At 43.0% G+C, this 22406-nt stretch overlaps 1 protein-coding gene across 6 annotated transcripts in view; it reads right to left on the reverse strand.

Annotated features, from left to right (window-relative positions):
- Positions 1-22406, reverse strand: part of RAB27A (RAB27A, member RAS oncogene family) — a 138498-nt gene that overhangs the window by 25039 nt on the left and 91053 nt on the right. For all 6 annotated transcript variants that reach the window (XM_068275482.1, XM_068275487.1, XM_068275481.1 and 3 more), the window contains 2 exons: positions 20692-20864; positions 9933-10018 (listed from right to left, as the gene is read on the reverse strand). In XM_068275482.1, the coding sequence (XP_068131583.1) occupies positions 9933-10018; positions 20692-20844 (239 nt within the window). In that variant the 5' untranslated portion in view covers positions 20845-20864. The remainder of the gene's footprint in view (positions 1-9932; positions 10019-20691; positions 20865-22406) is intronic.

A 22406-nucleotide genomic window follows, 5' to 3' on the forward strand; every position in this document is an offset into this window, starting at 1 on the left:
ACATTTATGATACTTTTGAATTGAGGATGCAGTGCAGCACGGTGGACACAAAACTGCACATAACATTCTACTCCATATCGTTCCCTTAAGCTTTTAATTTTATTGTAACTTCAAATAAATCAGAAAATTTGTATTTGGGTATTTGGGTTATTTAACAGTTGTAATTTAATGCAAGCGCTATTATTGTCAATGCAACAAGAGACAGCACCACTTAGAAGTAATTATTCAAAAATCAGGGATAAAAGAATTTAAAAGCATCCGCAGCGACAGACCACTGTTTCGAGGGGTAGTCATCCCTCTTTATCAAGCTGCTAACTGGTCCAAATGGACATGTTTGGACCAGTTAACTCACACCAGGCACCAATCAGGAGCCTGGGCACACCTGACCAGATAAGTGGACCTGAGGGAAGACTGCTCATACATAAACATAGCACTAATAAGCCAAAATTTGTATATTATCCATGGACTCTAATGGCAACAGTGTCTCAGCACAGCGATCATAGCCATGCCCCCTGCTGGATGTACTGCACGCATCATCACCAGCATGGGTCAATGATCACCCTGGCTGTGCAGGATGCCGGGCAACATAAGGAAATGTAAACAAACTTTACCACACACTAGGAAAGATGCGGTTGGATTTGTGCACAAAAATGTATCCGGCATCTCCCTCTCCCCAGTACAAAACATTAGGATGTAGTTTATGTACCGCCGGTGCCACAACAAAATGTGGCACAGGTACATGATGAGAGAATCACATCCAAAGACTGCATGTTCCCACTCCCCTAGGAACAGATTCACAAACAACAGGGCACACAGTGCATATAGTCACGCCCTGCACCTAGAGGTAGTGCACATCAAAGAGAAACAGGTTATTTTTCAAATTGAATGAAATTACCCTTCCGTACGCCATTTAGTTGGATGCATTGATTGTGCAAAAACCCAGCGCTGTTCCTGAGGATGCAGCAAAACATGTTAGACAGTAGGCACTGAGACTTCTGCTTCCTTCTGCGTCATCTCACAAACCGATCTGTCTATGAGGTGTTCATATGCCATTGCACTGCTGACCACTCAGGATTACTGAGGAGTTCAAACCATTGGAGAGTGGCAACTATACAGCAATACAAACTGTGTACAGCTATGTTTGTGCAAGAAGTTAAAAGAAGTGAAACCCTTTAAAGCAGGGTTGTCAAACTCAAATACAAAGTGGGCAGAAATTGTACACTGGGACCTAGTCGCGGGCCAACCTCAATGTCTACTGGCCACCTTACTTACCTATAGAGTTCTCTGGTGCCTAATAGTCCTCCCTCCCCTATACAACTCCCTGGTGTCAAGAAACCACCACCCTCCCCTACACAGTTCCCTAGTGCTTAGTGCTTTCCCCCTACCTCCCCATCATATGGCTTCCCTGGTGTTCTAGGGCTTCACCTCCAATATAGCTTCCCTGGTGATCTAGAGTGGGCCAAAAATAATGCAAGGTGGGGAAAAACCACTTGAGGGCCAAATTTGGCCTGCAGGCCGGATTTTGACATGTTTGCTTTAAAAGGAGATCTGAGAGGGATATAGAGTCTGGCATATTTTTTTTAAACAATGCAGAATTCCTGTCTGCCCTGCTGCTGATCTGATTCTAATACTTTTAGCCATAGACCTTAAACAAGCATGCAGATCAGAGGTTTCTGAAAAAGTATGACTAGTTTAGCTGCATGTTTTGTTTCAGGTGTGTGATTCAGACATTACTGAAGGGGTCAGGAACTTTTTTGGCAGAGAGCCATAAACGCCACATATTTTAACCAGTTCGCATTCAGTCGTTTTTCGCTTCATGCATCCGAACAATGTTCACCTCCCATTCATTAGCCTATAACTTTATTACTACTTATCACAATGAACTGATCTATATCTTGTTTTTTCCGCCACCAATTAGGCTTTCTTTGGGGGGTACATTTTACTAAGAGCCACTTTACTGTAAATGCATTTTAAAAGGAAGAATAAGAAGAAAACGGAAACAAATCATTATTTCTCACTTTTCGGCAATTATAGTTTTAAAATAATACATGCCTCCATAATTAAAACCCACGTATTGTATATGCCCATTTGTCCCGTTTATTACACCATTTAAATTATGTCCCTATCACAATGTATGGCGACAATATTTTATTTGGAAATAAAAGTGCATTTTTTCCGTTTTGCATTCATCACTATTTACAAGCTTATAATAAAAAAAAAAAAGAAATATTTCAATCTGACATAGATATTTAAAAAGTTTAGACCCTTAGGTAAATATTTGTGTTTTTTTTTTTTTTTTAATTGTAATGTTTTTTTTTTTTTTTAATTAAACATTTTATGTGGGTATTTTTGGGAGGGTGGGATTGAAATTGTATTTTTTTTGTAAATATATGTGTATTTTTATTTTTATTTAACCTTAAGATGTAGTTTACTTTTTGGCCACAAGATGGCAGCCATGAGTTGTTTACAGTGACGTCACTCTAAGCGTACCACGTACGCTTAGAGCGACATAGGAAGCAGAAAAAGCGTAGCTTCCGAGAGAAGCTGTCGCTTTTTCTGCGGGGGAGAGGAATCAGTGATCGGGCACCGTTGCCCGATTCACTGATTCACTGGCTAGCAAACCGCCGGCCGGGAGCGCGCGTGCACGCGCGCGATCGGCCGCGTGGACGCGCAGGAGCGCACATGGCTTCCTGGACGTGAGTTTCACGTCCAGGAATGTCAAATAGTTAAAATGCATTTTCCTGAGAGCCATACAATATGTTTCAAACTGGGACAGTGTGCATGCGCAGCAGAGAGCTCACATCCCTGTTGCCATGGTTATGTGTATACAGTTGATCTTCCGGGCAGTTAACCACTTGAGGACCCACGCTTTACCCCCCCTTAAGGACCAGCGCTGTATTCTGTGATCTGTGCTGGGTGGGCTCTGCAGCCCCCAGCATAGATCAGGTAGCAGGCAGAGCGACCAGATCGCCCCCCTTTTTTCCCCCCTATGGGGATGAGGTGCTGGGGGGGTCTGATCGCTCCTGCTGGCTGAGGTTTGCGGGGGGGGGGCACCTCCCCCTCCACGGCGACATTCACCCCCTCCCTCTCCTACCTCCCTTCCCCTCTGAGATCAGAGGCTGCACAGAAAAGGATCTGTCCTGTGCAGCCTCTAACAGGCTCCTGCCTGTCATGTGACAGCGATCCCCGGCCGCTGATTGGCCGGGGATCGCTGATCTAGTACAACGCTGCTACTGTTAGCAGCGTTGTACGAATGTAAACAAAGCGGATTATTTCCGCTTGTGTTTACATTTAGCCTGCGAGCGGCGGCCCGCAGGCTATTCACGGAGCCCCCCGCTGTGAATTGACAGGAAGCAGCCGCTCGCGCGAGCTTCCTGATTAATTAGCCTGCAGCCGGCGACGCAGAACTGCGTCGCTGGTCCTGCAGCTGCCACTTTGCCGACGCGCGTTATGAGTGCGCGGTCGGCAAGTGGTTAAAGTGTTAGACATGTCTTCAGCTTCTCTTGGGTTTCAGCAACATCAGCAATTTCCCCGAGAGCCAGACAGGAGAAATACTGACTAACAGCTTGTACAATTAGCTAGCTGACTTGGGGGTCGATTCACTGTGTGGGACAAGATCCCCACACTTTGATTGGCCCAATTGCCTGTCACTTGACAGGCAGCCTATAGGGCCAAAGTGGGAGGATCTCATCCTACAAAGTCACTGGACCTGACAGGATCCAGAGTGGGACAAATGGAGCATCTGTTAGTTTTGAGGGGAGTGTGAGTAAGTTAGTAGCGCATGCTACAGCAGTAGCGTGCCTACTTTGAAAATGTTACTTGCGCTGCCACACTAAGCTGCGCTGTTCGAGCAGTGTAGCTTAGTGAATCAACCCCTATGATTTGTCTGTGAGCCAGATGTAGCCATCAAAAAAGCCACATCTGGCTTCTGAGCCATAGGTTCCCTACCCCTGCACTACTGCATCCAAAGAGTTCAGTAGGACTGCCAGGCAACTGGTATTATTTAAAGAGACACTGAAGCAAAAAAAATATATATGATATAATGAATTGGTTGTGTAGTACGGATATTTACTAGAACATTAGTAGCAAAGAAAATATTCTCATAATTTTATTTTCAGTTATATCGTGTTTTTTTTATAACATTGCATCATTCTCTAATATTTTCAGTTTACACACTACTCAGCTTTCTAAATGATTTTACAGAGCAGGCCAGTGAACTATTGACCTGAGAAAAAGAAAATACAATGTCTGACAGGTGAGATGATGAGCTTCAGAAGACAGAGCTCTCTGCGACTTTGAAAGTTGTGGAGCTCAATGGCTCTTTTGTATAGATAACAACTGGAGTTTAAAGGCAACCTAAACAGAGGGATATAGAGGTTTCCTTTTAAACAATACCAGTTGCTTGGCAGTCCTGCTGATCTCTTTGGCTGTAGTAGTGGCTGAATTACAGACCTGAAACAAGCATGTAGCTAATCCAGTCTGGCTTCAGTCAGAGCACCTAATCTGCATGCATGTTCAGGGGTTATGGCTGAAAGTATTAGAGACACAGGATCAACAGGAAAGTTAGGTAACTGGTATTATTTTAAAAGGAAAAATCTATATCCTCAGTTTAGGTTCCCTTTAACTCTTCCTGTACTGGAAACAATATTAGACCTATGGTTCTGCTCCTAATGTTTTATTTTTAGCTGTACTACACATACAAATCAAGTTTTTTTCTGCTTCAGTGTCTCTTTAAAGAACAAGCAACACCCATGTTAACCTAGAAATAAAAAACACATGTAAGTAGATAAATACTAGTTCTACTTACATAACAGATGTATTGTGCTATTCATGTAATGATTCCTATGAATTTTATAAAGGAAAAGCAGAAAATTCTATTCTAGGCAGTGGTCATCTTGCTTAGCTAACACTGACATCATATCCTCCCTGACTCTTGTCCCCCCCCCCCGCCCCCTTTCACTTGCTTATTGTGTATTCATTAGCTGCCCTCCTCCCAGAGTCTTCAGACACTCCCACTGAGGCGTATACTAGGAACTGCACAGTTTTTTTCTTTTCTCCTCCAATCACTGAGTCACCTCAGCCTTGCTTGTAAACACAAGTGAGCAGAGGATCATGTTTTCAGATAGGCTAGGCAGGGAAATAAATGTAAGAGGAGGAATAATTTATGGATAAAAAGAACCCCCAGCATTCAACTGTTTGGCACTCACTACTAAAGGGCCAGTGCTCCTAAAGTATGTGATAACTCCAAAACATAACAGCAGAAAAAAAGTTTAGCTAGTTTTTAATGCAGTTCTCCCAATTGCCATCTGACTAGAACCAGCCGGAGGACCATGGAGCTGGTTCTCTGTTTCTTTCAATCTGGAACAAAGGATTTTAACTTGCTTCCCAAAGCGATATATTTCATCGGAACCTAAGTATTCGTTTATTACTTTCCTTTTCATTTTTACACTATGTTACTATTCTCTTTGTTACTTTAAATAATTAATATATACAAAAAATCATTAACATTGCATTTCTAATAAAATAATTCTAAAAGTCATTTATTTCTCAGCTACACCTACTATTCAGCCACACAGAACACATCCTGGCTTTCCGAAGAGTCTCTACTACTGTTCATATAGCCAGATAAAATAGAGTATGTTTTAACCTTTTTTATCCGCAGGTCTTAGAATCAGTTAGCATAGGTCCTCTGTCCTTCTACAGAGGTGGATGCAACTTTGTACCCTGAAATAGTGTGCAATTTGGATTACTGTAGTTTGCAAGCCCCCTTCTAGCCTGTCTGCTGCCAAAATTCCAATGGTTCCAGCTCATCGATTGCGCCCAAGAAGTTGGACAGTCTGTGGGTTGAAATACATTGGAAGGCATTGAGCGGTCCGGCCACTACAGGGCCTGTGATAGACAGTATTTGGCAGATGTATTCAGAGGACAGCAGCCTCTGTGATGGTGGTTGACAGGCGGTGTTTTGTTAAGTGTATATGTTTGTTGTAATATTTTAATAAAATGTATATTCCTTTGCATGCACCAAGAGCCAATTATCATCATCATCATCATCATCTAGTATTTATATAGTGCTGACACCTTACGCAGCACTGTACAGAGTATACTGTCTTGTCACTTATCTGTCCTTCAGAGGGGCTCCCATAGTCATACATCTATGTATGTATAGTGTAGTGTATGTATCGTAGTCTAGTGCCAATTTTGAGGGGAAGCAAATTAACTTGTCTGTATGTTTTTGGGATGTGGGAGGAAACCATAGTACCCGGAGAAAACCCACACAGACACGGGGAGAACAAACAAACTCCTTGCAGGTGTTGACCTGGCTGGAATTCAAACCAGGGACCCAGAGCGCTATCCACTATGCCACTGTGCTGCCCACTGTTCTCATTCATAAAGTGAGTTTACATTTGTTTATCATGCAGAAACCACTACTTGTTTTTACAGTGAAGCTATGTTAAAACCGGGACCTTAAACTAGTAAATGGATAACTTTAATTATTCCGTAAGCCAGCATAGAATTTAGATTTTGGAACACACTTTGCCTGGGCACTCATGCTGTACCACTAATGCTATTAAAGGGCCTTCACAGATTCACTGAAATGTTATGCCAGGTATACACTATGCAGATTCCCATCAGATCGATGGGTCGAATGAGTAATTTCCAACAGGTCCAATCTGATTTTTGATCGATTTTGTACTGAAGGGATTGGAAAATCAATCAATACGAAATCTGATTGCACATATCGGAAACTATTGTTTTGACCAGTCGATCTGACGGGACATAGCATGGTGTGTACCAGGCATTAGAGCCTCCTAAAGGCCAAACACAGAACCTGGATTCCTCCCATACTGTCCAGTTCTTAACGCAAACACAAACTAGGTTTAAAATGTAAAACAAAAATAATGCTTTGCATTCTCTGTAGCATAAAAATGTAGCACTGCAAAATATTGTTTTAAAGCAAATTATCCTCTTTTTGGGCTGTGGTCACATGATCATTCCTGCTTTAAGCTGCCAACTCAGATGCAAGCTGGAAGAGAAATCCAGACTCCTATCCTGCCAACACTTTACTGCCTGCCCACTATCCCCATTCTCATCTCCCCTTGCTCTCCCGCTACAATTTGCACTTCTCCGCCCCTCGCTAATATGCTCTCCTCCCTTTTTGCACTTCCTAGCCCATCACCTAGATGTCTGGTGTATGAGCTCAAACATGCATTTACTCTCGTTCTTGCACTCCCCTTCTCACATGCATCCCCAACAACAGTACAGGTGCGAGTGTACAGTGTTCTAACTTCCAGTACCCATGCTATTTTGTGTTTTTCAAAAGAGTTGTGGCTGTAGCGTGGGAACAGCACTTTCCAGCTGATGCAAGCAATTATTTCCCTTCTGCGACCGTTTTATTGGAACTACTGATGTACCCTGAGCTGCATCAACAATTTACCTCATTGCATGACCTGGGGCTTCTGCATGACCTAGTAAAAGCTTTTCCTGCCTTCAGTAGATCTACAGGAAGGGTCGTGTCCAGGAGACAAATGCTGGATACTCTGTTGACTATAGTGCCATTGGTGTAGATTGGGGGTGGATTGGAGGCATGTTTGCTGAAGTCGATCATCATTGACAGTTTTGGCTGTGTTGAAGACCAGCTTGTTCTCTTTGCACCAGCAGCAAACTGTCAACCTCCTGGCAGTAGTCCATTCTTGGTTACAAGGCCAACAATGGTTGCGTTGCCTGCACATTTCACAACCTTAACAGAGCTTGCCATGGAGGTGCAGTTGTTTGTGTAGGCAGAGACCAGGATTGGTGACAAGATGCAGCCTTGTGGGGCACCAGTGTTGGTGACCCTTGGTCAGAAAGAGAGGTTGCCCAGCTTGACAATTTGGGTCCTGTTTTTGAGGAATGGCTTTTCTTAATAATTGATGTGCGGTCATTTTACAACTGAACATTCAAGAGAGCCAATGCAATGCAGAAAAACATACTTAGATTATCTTGCTCTTTCTTGCACACACACAATCATAATTAGTACCCAATATTCATATTACTTGTAGCTGAGCCAGGCATCTTTCTATGCGGACTGCCATAAGGAAAAAAAAGTAATCTCTGTTCTTCACTATTTTTTCAATATATGGTAGTTAACTGCTGGGACATGCAGTTATAATTTGCCGAACACTGCCATGTTTTATTTTTTGCCACCCTGAACCATGCCAACCTGTATGTACTGGAAGATTAGGATCCATTCATTTTTTGACACACAAGCAGTGAAGGAGTGATAAAACCAAGCAGTTAACTGCCCTGGTAAAGTTCCATAAGCTACATACACACGAGGCACGGATGTCTGCAGTTGCATGGAGACAAGCAACAGTTGAAAGTCTCCGGCAACGACAGTTGTATACAAGCAACGATTGTATACACGCGGCAACAACCTGTCTGCAACATAGCAGACACTGTTGCTCAGCAATTTCTGTCGCAGGTTCAATGAACTGTCGGACTCACAAGAGTTGCTAGAGACTAGCATACACACGACTGCACCGATTTGAGACTAGGGACGGTTGCTGCAACAGCTGTTGCCGGCGATTGGACAAGTCAATCGCCTCGAGACAGCTCTGATTAGCAACAGTTCCTTGCGCGCGCCTCATACACACATGGAGGACCTGTTGCCGCAACATGCGCGCACCATGTGTTTCCTGCAACAGTTGTAGCCCGTGTGTATGGGCTTATAAAGCTACATACTCACGGGGGACAATTGTCCCCCGTAGCATGCGCGCACGCGAACAGGGAGCGATAGCTCCCTGCCGGCGACAGCTGTCCACACGTCTCGCCAGAAAGGCAGAGACGCGGCGGAAGCGGTTTGTGAATGGAGCATCCCCGGCCGGATGCTCCATTCACTCGCGTAGGTCTCCTGTCGCTAGCCCGCGTACTCACGCGGGACTAGCGACAGTTCAGGCGAAGTCGCGGCGACAGCTGTAGCCGGCGATTGAACATGTCAATCGCCTGGCGACAGCTCCGACGGGCGACGGTTCGGGGCGCGCGTTATACACACGGGCGACCTGTCGCCGCAACACGCGCGTGCCACTTGGCTGCGGCGACGGCCGTACCCCGTGTGTATGGGGCTTTAAGAGGCCTGAATTCAGCACTTTCTCAAACTGTGGATACAGATGGAGTGTAGTGAATGGTGTATAAAATGTGCATTGTGCTACAGGGTTTCTCTTGGGATTTCAGAAACTAAGTTTAGTAAAACTTGAAAATTGGATGCCATCAAACCCAAGTCTTAGTTCATCATCATCCACTTTTACACACACATCTGCCATTGCATATCTTTGAGTTTAAACTGTGCTCCGTCACGTACGTTTGGTGAACTATGCTCATTTTAGTTCCTCCTATAATACTTTCCAGTCTCTGGGATGCCTACTATATTTTTGGGGAGACTACAATACAGAATACCACACTGTTAAAACACAATGTAAAAAATGGATGCACTGAATGCAGTTTACACCTTCATTAAAACTTTTGTAACAGCAGATAGATTTAGAAGACCAGCACAAGCTGAAGACCAGGTAAAGTATAATTTAATCTGTTCTTTGAACTCACAATTACAAATCATAAGAAGAGCACAGCTGCATTATACAGACAATTTTCAGAATGTACGTTAATAGAAACTATGATGTATACAGCTTGATATTTGTTTCATAAATACCAGTAATCCAGAAGTATTACTACAGAGAGTAGGTCTAAACTCTCAAAGTAGTAGGATCTAGTACCTAGGTACTAATCATAGGCATAGCTATATGAAGGAAATGCCAGAGTTGCATATACAAGCACTCTAATAATAAAATGATTGGCTAAATATTATTGAAGCGAACAAACATATCCCAATAGCAGGTACATTGTCTGTGATCACTATAGTGCTTTACTTATCCTCATTTACTTCTGGTAGAACTCACCTTTCCTGACCAGCTGTGTCCCAGAGCTGCAAGTGAACCCTTTGACCTCTGCCAGCTACACCATCAGGGCCATTTGATCGATAAACCTTTGAAAAGATCATAGATGGCCATTAAATATCAGCACACAGGTATAACATTTATTGAAAAAAAGAGAGATGGAAAAAGACATTTAACAAGATTTAAAAAAATGAAAACCTTATATAAAAAAATTTGGAGAATTGGCATGAACACAGAGTTCCCCATTTCAGATAATATGGGCAGAGCAACAGAAGCACCAGAGAAATATGGTCATCACACGCAGGGGTGGAACTTAGCGGGCCACATGATTATTCATGTACTTATCAGGTGTGTTCTCAACAAGAGCAGTAGTTCTGCGCCTGCGCAGTACCGTCCTGATGACGTCGGGCGGAGCACGCGACCCGCGCGGTGGAGCGCAGAAGACGCCGACCCGGAACCCGACCTGGCAAGATCGGGTTCTGCAGCGGAGAAGACTGGGAGCCTCCGGAGCTGCTGCAAGGGCACAGGACGCTGCCACGGGCTGGAGGAAGCCCCAGGTAAGTGGATTTTTTTTTTCCTTGGACCTTTACTTTAAGGTGCGTACACACCTTTGATGGATGTCGCCGTTGGGGATCGGGACCCAATCCCCTTGGGCGACATCGCTGGGCCAGCTGCACAGACGGGAGTCAGCTCTGTGTAGCTGGCGCTGCATACTGTTGTGCAATGGGGAGATGGAGCAGTGTGTGACACCATGTGGCAGGTGGGGAAGCGGTGTGCACAAAGGAATCGTCCATTGCTGGGTGAGAGTTGATCCACTGGGCAGATCACTTGCAGATCGGGGATTGTGTGCCTCTGTACACATGCCTGATTATCGGCTGATTCAGTCCAATTCAAGTTTTCTCCTAGGTGATATTTTCACATTATAAATAAAATGCAGTTTAAGCCACAAGTAAGCAAGAAAATACTAATTTTGACAGTGCTTTTTCACTTTTTCAATTGCAGAGTGCAAAACTTATTTTAAACAGAAGATGAAAAATTATGTCCTAGGAGAAAAAGTGAAAACAAGAAATGATCCGCACCACCTTCAAAGAAAGCTTGTTCTGTTTATTCGGATAGAAACATACAAAATTTAAAAAGAACTATGAGGCAGGACAGTCCACTGTTTCCGGCTCCTGCCCATCATCATGCTGTCTAGTTCTAAAAGTGACATACAATACATGCAAATATATACACAAATGCAACCAATCCCTGATCATATACTAATCAGAGGACCTGATGGGGAACAGCCTATTTACATATCTAGTCACACCTCCAGCAACCCCATTGGTGGATCCAACTAGGACCAAAACATTTGAAAAACTCAAGGCTGAAATATAATGATAACAATGATCAGGCATACCTCATGAATCCCTTAATAAAAGATCTACCAGATCGCACTAGTGGCACTAGCTGATTATCCACAAAATATCCAAAAAGTATCAGTACAATAAAAGTACAAATACGCATGAGTATGACGCATGTCCGCGTCAGCAAGCCGCGACAACGGAAAAAGAAAGTACGCGTCACACGACGCGACAATGTAAACATACCAACGTACGCTTAAAGATGACGCAATTACGCATACTAAACCACCAATGAGAATAGTAAGCATCAAAATGACATAAATCCGCATAGCGGCAACGCCTCACAATGACGTATATACTCTTCAAAAAGACACAATCACGCAACAGTACTATGTATCGGCAACACCATAGCGACCACGAACATGCGTCAAAAGTTACGCAACACCGCATCCCAGCTATATGTATGTAAAGAGGCAATGCGTCAAAAATGACGCATTGAGTCCAAAATGCGTAAAATGATAATCAACCTATGCCATCATAGTGCGAATATCAGAAAATAGATTGCATTAAAGGCCCAATAACCAGAAAAGCCAACAAGGCCACTATATACATATGTACCCATGAGCTACCAGAATTACCAATCTAGCCTCAAATAATATTCCCTATTTAACCCAGTATTCACAGTATCAAGTTCTCTGATCCATTTAGATTCCAATTTTAATAATTTATACAATCACCCCCCCCCCCCCCCTTATTGTCCTGTTGAACCCCATCAATGATACAAACCCTCAACTGACTAACATTATGTCCATGAGTGGTAAAATGTTCTGAAACAGCCTGATCCATATTCTTTTTATGAATTGTTGATTTGTGTGAAGCTAAACGATCTTTTAATCTCTGTGTCGTTTGTCCGATATAACACTTGCCACAAGGGCACTTAAGCATATAGACTACCCAACTTGAATCACAAGAATATCCTTCATGGATTGTAGATCGTTTGCCACTCATTGGATGAAAAAAAGGTATCCCCCTTAATAAGGCTATTGCAAATATGACATTGTAAACATGGAAAAGTACCACATTGTTTAGGTTGTCTATGTCTAACATTAATGTCAGAGTGTACCAATTTACTCCTAAGGGAAGGTGCTTTTTTTATAACAGAACATAGGGGGCGATTAAATTCCTCAATATAAGGTAATGAATCTCTAAGAATATTCCAGTGTCGTTTAATACACCGTTCCACCTGACCACTGATAACACTAAGTATAAACAAAGGTGACCCTATCTTGTCTGTCCTGTCTCCTAGGGTTCCTCTTCTTCCTTTTTCCATTAGATCTATTTTTTTTAAAGAGATCGGTAAGTTCACTGATGTTGGTGATCATTGGCTGCTGGTGACTCTGGATGTGGAAAGCCTCTACACCTCCATCCCACATGAGGCTGTGGAGCATTATTTGTTCACTTCATCTGATTTTGATGATTCTCAAAGGACCTTCCTGTTGGCACTCCATAATATTATCCTGAGAGAGAATTATTTTCTTTTTGATGGTTCCTTTTACCTTCAGTGTAGAGGTACGGCGATGGGGTCGAGTGTGGCCCCTGTCTATGCTAACCTCTTTATGGGCCTCTATGAAGAGGCTTTTGTATATACCAATATTGATGCGTACTATTCTCATTGGTGGTTTAGTATGCGTAATTGCCTCATCTTTAAGCGTACGTTGGTATGAACGCGTACTTTCTTTTTCCGTTGTCGCGGCTTGCTGACGCGGACATGCGTCATACTCATGCGTATTTGTACTTTTATTGTACTGATACTTTTTGGATATTTTGTGGATAATCAGCTAGTGCCACTAGTGCGATCTGGTAGATCTTTTATTAAGGGATTCATAAGGTATAGAATCAAACCCACTAATTTATTCAGCGGCCTCATGTTTAGAAATTTTGCACCACTCCAAGGAGGAGACACTCTGGTTGCTCAAAACACTGTTTCCTACCAATTTAGTAAACCAGATAGTCTTCATGTGCTTAAATTTGTTTAATTTCAACTTGCAAAAACGTCATAAAAAGGTGAATCACAAAAACATTTTTTAAAACATCCTAAAAACATTAAAGACCTGCACTGGAACTGCCTCTTACTTGAATCCCACTGTCACTGTGATAATATAATACCAAATTGGCCGCCCAGCCTCAGCCTATGCATGCCAATCGGTTAACAATCACATTGTGACAATAGTGGGCCCACCACCAGGCGCACACCATGAGGCCTCAACATGCACCCCCCTGCTGCAGCGCCCTGTCGCTCAATGTTGGCCGGCTTATCCCTAATTGCATGTAGTGTTTTCCACTTACTGACACCCGATTGGGCACACTGTAATGGGGGTATAGCACGAGTTTCTAACCCTCTCTCCACTTAACAGATGGACATTTTCTTCATTACTTGCTATATCGCTGCCCGTTTGTTGGATGTCTGTCCAAACTGCCACTTTGCCTGGCTAAGAGCATACAGTTCTTCCGCTTTCAAGGGTTGCATTGATACTGGCTGGGATAACATCCCACTACTCACGGACACATCTCTGGCTTCTCAGCATACATGAGGGAGCAATGCTCAGGGCTCCAATAAATGCCCGACGCGATTCCGCGTCACCTCACTCCAATCCGCTTCCTGCTGCTGCCATCATCTTCCGCCGTGAAGTTGCATGGTGTGGCCCGGCGTCCCGGGCTTCGTGAGCGCTCACGTGTGCTGGTCAGTCCCCGCCCACTGACGCGTTTCGCCCCGCCCACGGGGCTTTCTCAAAGTGAATAGGGGTTGGCTTTTCCTGTAGCTCTCCATCCTTTATAGCTACACCATCCTCCGCTGGCAGTTTCCGCCCACTTCATCTCAGCCATCTTTCTTGTGGTCATACTGAAGGGCAAAGCGGGATTCCTCTAGAGCACATACAATTCTCTTATTTAACCATTTATTATTATTGTCTCTCCGTCACAATATATCTTTTCTCACATCCATTGACCATCATGAGTCATATTCTTAATCTTCACTATACCCCCAACAAATTATTCCAGAAAATAGACCATATTTAAATCAGAGTTCAGTCCATCTGGTATTCTGGTCCCCAGACGATCGATCCAGGTTGCCTCAATCTTGTAAAGTTCATTCTCTATGTCACCCCCTCTATGAGACACTTTTTGCTTCACAATCCCCTTATATCTCAGCTTACTGGGGTCCCTGTTATGGAAGCGTGCAAAATGGGTCCCCAAGGGGCTATCTTTTTCCGCTTTCTCGATATTCTTCACATGCTCCCCAATTCGGGTACCCAGACGCCGTTTTGTTTTCCCTATGTACAGTAGGTTACAGGGACACCTGATACAATAGACCACTCTTTCTGAGTTACAGTTGATGTTATCTCTGATCTCAAATGATCTAGTGCCCTTAGCATTCATAAACGTTTTTGTTCTCTCCACCAAACTACACACATTGCAATCGCCACAGCTGGACATCCCAAATTTTTGTGGAAATTTATTAAGCCAAGTTTCCCTGTCTCTGCTCACAAATTCCGATCTCACTAATTTATTCTTCAAATTAGGGGCTTTCCTCGCTGTCATATAGGGTCTCTCACCTACAAAGTTCTTTATTCTCTTATCGAGTGTTAAAATTCCCCAATGCTTCTGTAAAATCCTTTGCAATGAATACCAATGAGCCCCATATGTTGTCACAAATCTTAGGGGATCTTTCTTGTTTTGCCCATCTTTCATTTTTTTACGAGGTGAACGACCCTTTTGCAACTCCTCTCTTTTTTTCTCCATCATCCTCTGAAACTCCTGGTCCACCAACTCCTCTGGGTACCCTCTTTCTACTAATCTCCTACTCAGCTCATAACCCTCCCTCATGAAGTCCTCATCACTGGTACAGTTCCTCCTATGTCTATGGAACTGCCCTCTTGGTACTGCCCTTTTCTGTGATTCCAAATGATGGCTCGAGTAATGCAACAAAGTATTCCCAGCCGTAGGTTTCCTAAAAGTAGAGGTTACCAGAACCCCTCTTTCCTTACGTATTTTTAGATCTAAAAACGACAGTTCACTTTGACACCAATCATAGGTGAATTTCAAATTTCTTTCATTCACATTCAACTCTTCAATAAATCGCCCCAATTGTTCACCTGTGCCTCTCCAGACCAAGAGCACGTCGTCTATGAACCTCAACCAGAGGCGCACATGCCTCTGGAAGAGCCCAGAGGGATAGACATCCTGCCGCTCCCATAGCCCCAGGTGGAGACATGCGTAGGCCGGGGCGCAGGATGCCCCCATCGACGTGCCCCTGGTCTGGCGGTAGTAGCGGCCATCGAAGCAGAAGCAGTTGTACTCAAGGACCAACTGCAACGCCTCCACTATGAACTCATTGTGGAGTGGAGAATCCGGGAAGCGCTCACGGAGAAAGAAGGCCGTAGCTGCCAAACCCACCTGATGGGGTATCGACGTATATAGGCCTTCGACGTCCACACTTACAATTAAATCTTCATCACCAACAGGTAGGCCCCCCAGGACGGCCAACACATCGCCAGTATCCCTTACAAACGAAGGCAGAGTCTCTACCAAAGGTTTTAATTTGCCATCAAGAAACTTTCCCAGTTTCTCCAATGGTCCACCAATTCCCGATACTATCGGCCGCCCCGGGGGTCTCATCCTATCCTTGTGGATCTTAGGTATTATGTAGAAAATGGGGGCTCTAAAAGTCGTCACGCTGCAGAACTCCGCCTCCCTCCTCGTGAGCACCCCCAAATCTCTCCCTCCATCCACCAACAGATTCACCTTGGTCTTAATTGTCAAAAATGGATTCTCTCTCAATCTTAAATAAGTATTTTCATCTTTTAACAGTCTTAGACATTCTTTTTTATAAAACTCAGAACTAAGGAGAACAACATTCCCTCCTTTGTCACTACCACGAATGACAATGTCATCCCTTTCTTTCAACCAATCCAATGCTTGTCTCTCCCCAGGAGTTAAGTTGTCATTTTTGGGGTTTTTTGGGGGGGTCCAATTTATCTTTTCCATATCTTTCTGTACAAGATCCCGGAAAGTTTTTAGTTTATAATTCAATTGGGGCATAAAACACGATTTCTTTCGAACCTTTTGGGGACACGGGTTCAGATGTTCCCTCCATTCCTTAATACTACCTTCCTCAACTTTTCCCTCATCCCAGAGGGATTCAAGATCTCTAAGGGCACTCCGATCCTGGATTGACATTTGACCCACCACATGGCTCAAATCCTGAATATTTCCCTCATTCATTTCCAAGTCTCCTTGTTCATCGAACATTAACTTAAGGGCCACTCTTCTTAGGAAGAATGTTAGGTCTTTAAACACATCAAACTCATCCCCACCAGTGAATGGTGCAAAAGACAGACCTTTTTTAAGTAAACTATAACAGTCCTCGGTGAGAACCAAATCCGTCAAGTTAATGACATCATTATTCATCATTAGTTCGTCTGTTACTTCTGTCCCCTCACTGGTTGGACTCTCTTTTTCACTTCCTTCTGGTTCTCTTTCTGTGTTTTCAAGATACTCTTTACCCCTATTCCTTCCTTTTCTATCACCCCGTCTTCTTCCTCTTCGTCTTCTATTTCTGTCTCCTGTTCTAAAAAAACCACCGCCCCACCTTTTCCTGCACCTGCCTCCCCCTTACCCTCCTCTTCCTTTTTCTTCCTCCACTGTCTACTCCTCGATCTACTCCTGGGTCTCCCTCTCTGACATTCATAAAATTCTCCTTTGTTCCAGGATTTTACATCCTCATGGAACTTCTGTAACTTTTCCCTCTTTATTTTTTCTTGATTTTTTTCAACATCTACTTTCAGTTGTTTATTCAGTTTCTCAAATTTGGGGTTGTTTTGATATATATCCAACTTATCCTTACTTGCCTCAATCTCCTCATTTAGTTCACCCAGTTGTAATTCCTCCTCATCTACTATCCTATTCATGATTTCTATACCTCTTCTAATACAATCTTCCTTCCATATAATCATAAACCGCTCTGTCTGTAGATGTTCTGCCGGCACTATCCGCTCTCTTAGGCCCCAGGGCACTACCTTTTCCTTAATATAGAACTTCAATGTTGAGAAGCCAGAGATGTGTCCGTGAGTAGTGGGATGTTATCCCAGCCAGTATCAATGCAACCCTTGAAAGCGGAAGAACTGTATGCTCTTAGCCAGGCAAAGTGGCAGTTTGGACAGACATCCAACAAACGGGCAGCGATATAGCAAGTAATGAAGAAAATGTCCATCTGTTAAGTGGAGAGAGGGTTAGAAACTCGTGCTATACCCCCATTACAGTGTGCCCAATCGGGTGTCAGTAAGTGGAAAACACTACATGCAATTAGGGATAAGCCGGCCAACATTGAGCGACAGGGCGCTGCAGCAGGGGGGTGCATGTTGAGGCCTCATGGTGTGCGCCTGGTGGTGGGCCCACTATTGTCACAATGTGATTGTTAACCGATTGGCATGCATAGGCTGAGGCTGGGCGGCCAATTTGGTATTATATTATCACAGTGACAGTGGGATTCAAGTAAGAGGCAGTTCCAGTGCAGGTCTTTAATGTTTTTAGGATGTTTTAAAAAATGTTTTTGTGATTCACCTTTTTATGACGTTTTTGCAAGTTGAAATTAAACAAATTTAAGCACATGAAGACTATCTGGTTTACTAAATTGGTAGGATTCATAAGGTATGCCTGATCATTTTTATCATTATATTTCAGCCTTGAGTTTTTCAAATGTTTGGGTCCTAGTTGGATCCATCAATGGGGTTGCTGGAGGTGTGACTAGATATGTAAATAGGCTGTTTCCCATCAGGTCCTCTAATTAGTATATGATCAGGGATTGGTTGCATTTGTGTATATATTTGCATGTATTGTATGTCACTTTTAGAACTAGGCAGCATGATGATTGGCAGGAGCCCGAAACAGTGGACTGTCCTGCCTCAGTTCTTTTTAAATTTTGTAGGTTTTTATCTGAATAAACAGAACAGGCTTTCTTTGAAGGTGGTGCGGATCATTTCTTGTTTTTGCTGTTCCTTGAAGTCCCATGGTGTCCAGGACTATTTGATCTGCACACCTGACCATCTGAGAGTGATGGATGCCGAGTGAGTGCGACCTCACATTGTACACCTAGGAGAAAAAGTGAACATGATTAGGCCCACTGACTCTTCACTCATTTAACTTCTTTGCAACCCTGAAACGCACTCTTCTGGAGTCCTGACTGGTCATGACTGAAATCTACGTCCTGTTTGGGAGCAGATATATCTACCATGGTGTAGATTTCAATCACAACGCCGTGTGGTCTCATCACTCCTGATGTTCATATTGCTCTACAGCCACTGCAGCCTGATCGCTCTGCTGTCATAATGACAGCAGAGCTCCATGAGCCGGTCAGGTGCCAATTTGATTGGCTCCAATTGGCTCCTGACTCCGTGATCACTGTGAGCCAATCAAAGTATTCACAGCTTCATTTTAAGGAAAAAAAAAAAAAAAAAAGTCTCTGATCCTTAACAATTGCAGCCGCCCGACGTGATCCTCACGTCCAGGCAGCTGCTCTGCTGCAAAGGCACGCTTTAGGCACCAGTAATGCAGCTCTCCGACTCAGAGGTCGGCAAAAATGAAACTAGCTGGCGGTGGGGGACTGGAGCAGCAGTGAGTGACTACAAGGGCACAGGATGGCTGCATTGGGCTGGTAGAAGCCCCAGGTAAGTGAAACTCATTTATTTTTTGCATGATGATTCCTTTAAAGGACCAGAAACTGCAAGTACAGGAGTGGTTAATATCTCACTAACCATACATTGCAAAATTAAAACACCTTAAAAAGAAAATGGTCACTGCACAACCTGTTTTTTTATTTACAAATCAACTTTTGGCACCTGAATCATACCTGACAGCTGTCTAAACCCAATGTCGTCTTTTCTTAACCTCCCTGGCATTTAATCTCCCTCCGATTTTTGTACCAAAAGTGGTAAAAAAAAAATTTCTAAGCGGTTCTTTATATTGTAACTATTTTTGTGGACCAACTGCAACTGTCCACAAGCATGTGTAAAATATTAAAACACTTTTTTAAATCATTTTTTTTTAACTTTATTATTTGCTGCCATGGGCAGTAGTGCTGAATTTGCCACCTGATGTGATGACGGCCAGCACCAGGGGGCGCACGCAGCTTCATCCGAGGGACATGTTCGCCGAGGGACAGGAAGTGCCAAAGGAGAAAAACAAGGGGATCATCGTGATTAAGATGGGAATATGCTCATACGGTAGCCACCAGGTGTTGTGGAGGGATCCCGCATGCCAGCAACACCGCTGGTAAGTAATAGTAATTACTGGATGAGCCGGACTCATCCTTACTGATTCCAACTTTTTTTTTAGGGCAAGTCAGGCTCATCCTTAAATTGTACAGAGCTGTCCCATAACGAAGATTCCATACTCACCCACAGCTTCCTCCAGCAGCACAAGTTTGTCTAAATCCCACGCTGTCCTCCCGCAGTCTGCCGTTCAGCCGAGATAAGCCCCGGTAACAGGCTCACTCGGGTCCAGTCTGTACAGTGCTCGTTCCCCACAATGTCACCAACGATCAAGCACCAATCGTTAAGGGTGGCATTTATTGAAATTATGTACAAGCCTTTATCTATCAAGGGGGTGCTAAGAGCAACACTAAGACAATACCATGATATTGGTGGAATGTCACCTTTCACTAACAGATAGTGGAACAATTATAGATGGTAGCTCACTGGTTGCTACAGGATAAAGCCCTCTGACCCTGCCCTTAGCCTTGTTACATGATGGCCAAATTACTTGCTTTAAATAGCAACTAAACCTGTACAACTGGTTACCTAAGAAAAGGTAAACAGTTACAATGTTTCTGTACTGTGGAAAGTAGCTTTAAAAAGCAAGCTCTAGAAATAATCCCAGCATGAAAAGCCCCCTTGCAGTGCCTGCAGTTTAGTAATTCCACCTCCTTATAATAGTCTATCTCTCTGCACTGTAAATTTCAAAACAAAGTCTCGCCCTCCAACATAATTGTGTGCAATTTCCTCTGCATTGGCAACAGGGTGGATGTTGTGGTGCACTTTCATAAATGTTATGTTTTAAGTCAAAAAGTGGAAGCAAACATGCAAGTGCATTACTGTGCTGGAGCATTTAAGAGTTTTAACTAAGAGTCAGTGAACGGACATTACCCAAATGTTTGGCGGTGGTTGGGAAGGGGAGGGGGGGGGATGGGTAACCTTAAATCAGACAGCTTAAAAATGTTAAAGTAGTACTTAACTTTATATTTAGTAGTATGGCATGTCTAGTTTTCTCCCCAACCCAAGTAAACAAAACATTCCACCCAAGAAAACAAAAAAAGAAAGCAAAGAAAAAAAATCAAAAAAAAAAAAAAAAAAACCACAAAAACTTACCACTCTCTTTTCCCGAAAATCAATGCCTACAGTTGTGATGAACTTAGAATTGAATTTTGCATCTGTATACTGGTAAAGAAAGCTGGTTTTCCCAACGCCGGAGTCTCCCAGTGCTAGGAATTTGATGAGGTAGTCATAGTCCCCATCAAACATTGTGAAATGTGGCTGATGACCTAAAAGAAGATTAAACCGATGATTAAATAGATATTGGCGAGGGAGGTACAACACATACATTACAGAGGCAAGCAGATTAAAGTGGACCTGAACTCTTGCAAAAGACAGAAGTAAAACAGAGAAATGCACCCTGTATGTATTTAAAGAGTTTAGCCTGCTTAATTTCCCCTCATTTGTTTCTAATCACAAGTAGTAATTTGATCTCTCCCGTGTCATGTGACTGCCATGGCAGATAAGCTCATTTGAAAGCACAGGATGTTAACAAGATGTCTGCTTCCATGAATCAGGAAGTAAAAATTGTGCAGATTTATCATAGCTGCAATAAAGAAAATGTTTTTTGTTTAAGGGTTATTATGCTGTTGCATATAGTTTAAAGCAAAGAGGACATTCTGAGTTCAGATCCGCTTTAAAGTACAACTCTAGGTAATACACTCAAAATGGCATAGTGGTGTTGCCACTCTAATATACTAAAGAATTACCATGGCTGTTTAAACAAAAAAAGGATCTCATATGGTCACAATGGAATTAAACCAATTTGTTCTTGTATTAACCTATTAATGTTATATACACAAGATATTACAATTAGTATTATTAGATTTACTATATTCTGCACAGGGCTATTTGGTAAACCTTAAAGAAAGTTGAGCAAAATAATCAGCCTACGAAACATGGAATATAATTAGTATAATACTCTCATTGTTAAGTCTACTGTATTATGAATGTAATACAATGCAAATCTATAGTTATAATGGTTGTAATTGTTGAAAAATTCAATAAAAATATAAAGTGGGGGAAAAAAATGATTAAGAAGATGCTCATTTTCCAAATGAACAGCAATTTGTTAAAAATTGCATGCAGCTTATAAACTAGCCAAACCAAATCTGCAGCTCCTTTTTTAAGCTCATTTCCATGCTGCATTCAGTTTTCATTAAAATTGTAATAAACAAAAAATATGCATCTCTTTGCTGATCACTGCAAAAGAAAATTCATCCTACATACTTGCTGTTCATTGGAGAAGCTGCATTTCCTGTCCTGACGTTTGGGAGATGCTGCATTGTGAGGGGTGTGCCTTGTACCCATACAATCTGCCATGCCTGACATCTTGAGCAGGGGTAGGAGTAGACAAACGTCACCCAAATGACATAAAAAGCCAAGGCAAGGTATATAAGCAAAGCAGGACAGCTCATCTGTCTCTGGAAGTTGAGCCTGCATTTACTGGCTGCTCCTTCAGAGGCACATTACATGGAGAACCAGCTTTCCCCTACCTCACTTGCAGTGCTGCAAACCCTATCAGTCTGCTAAGTGGTAAAATCTATATGCCCCCTGCTGAAAGCTGTGAGGCATTCGACAAACACTTGCACTTGTTAAGGTATGTTCAAATGCCCTGTGTTGCACACATCAGGATCTAGCCAGTTCCTTAGAGTGAAAATTTGGGCATGGCGATCTGTACATATGCATCGTTCTGGTATACCAGAGGAACATGCACTATTGCTGTGGGGTGAGAGGAGGGATGACCATGTAACGCACGAAAGAGCAGTTTT

Source organism: Hyperolius riggenbachi, chromosome 3 (genome assembly GCF_040937935.1).
Source record: "Hyperolius riggenbachi isolate aHypRig1 chromosome 3, aHypRig1.pri, whole genome shotgun sequence".
Lineage (NCBI taxonomy): Eukaryota > Metazoa > Chordata > Amphibia > Anura > Hyperoliidae > Hyperolius > Hyperolius riggenbachi.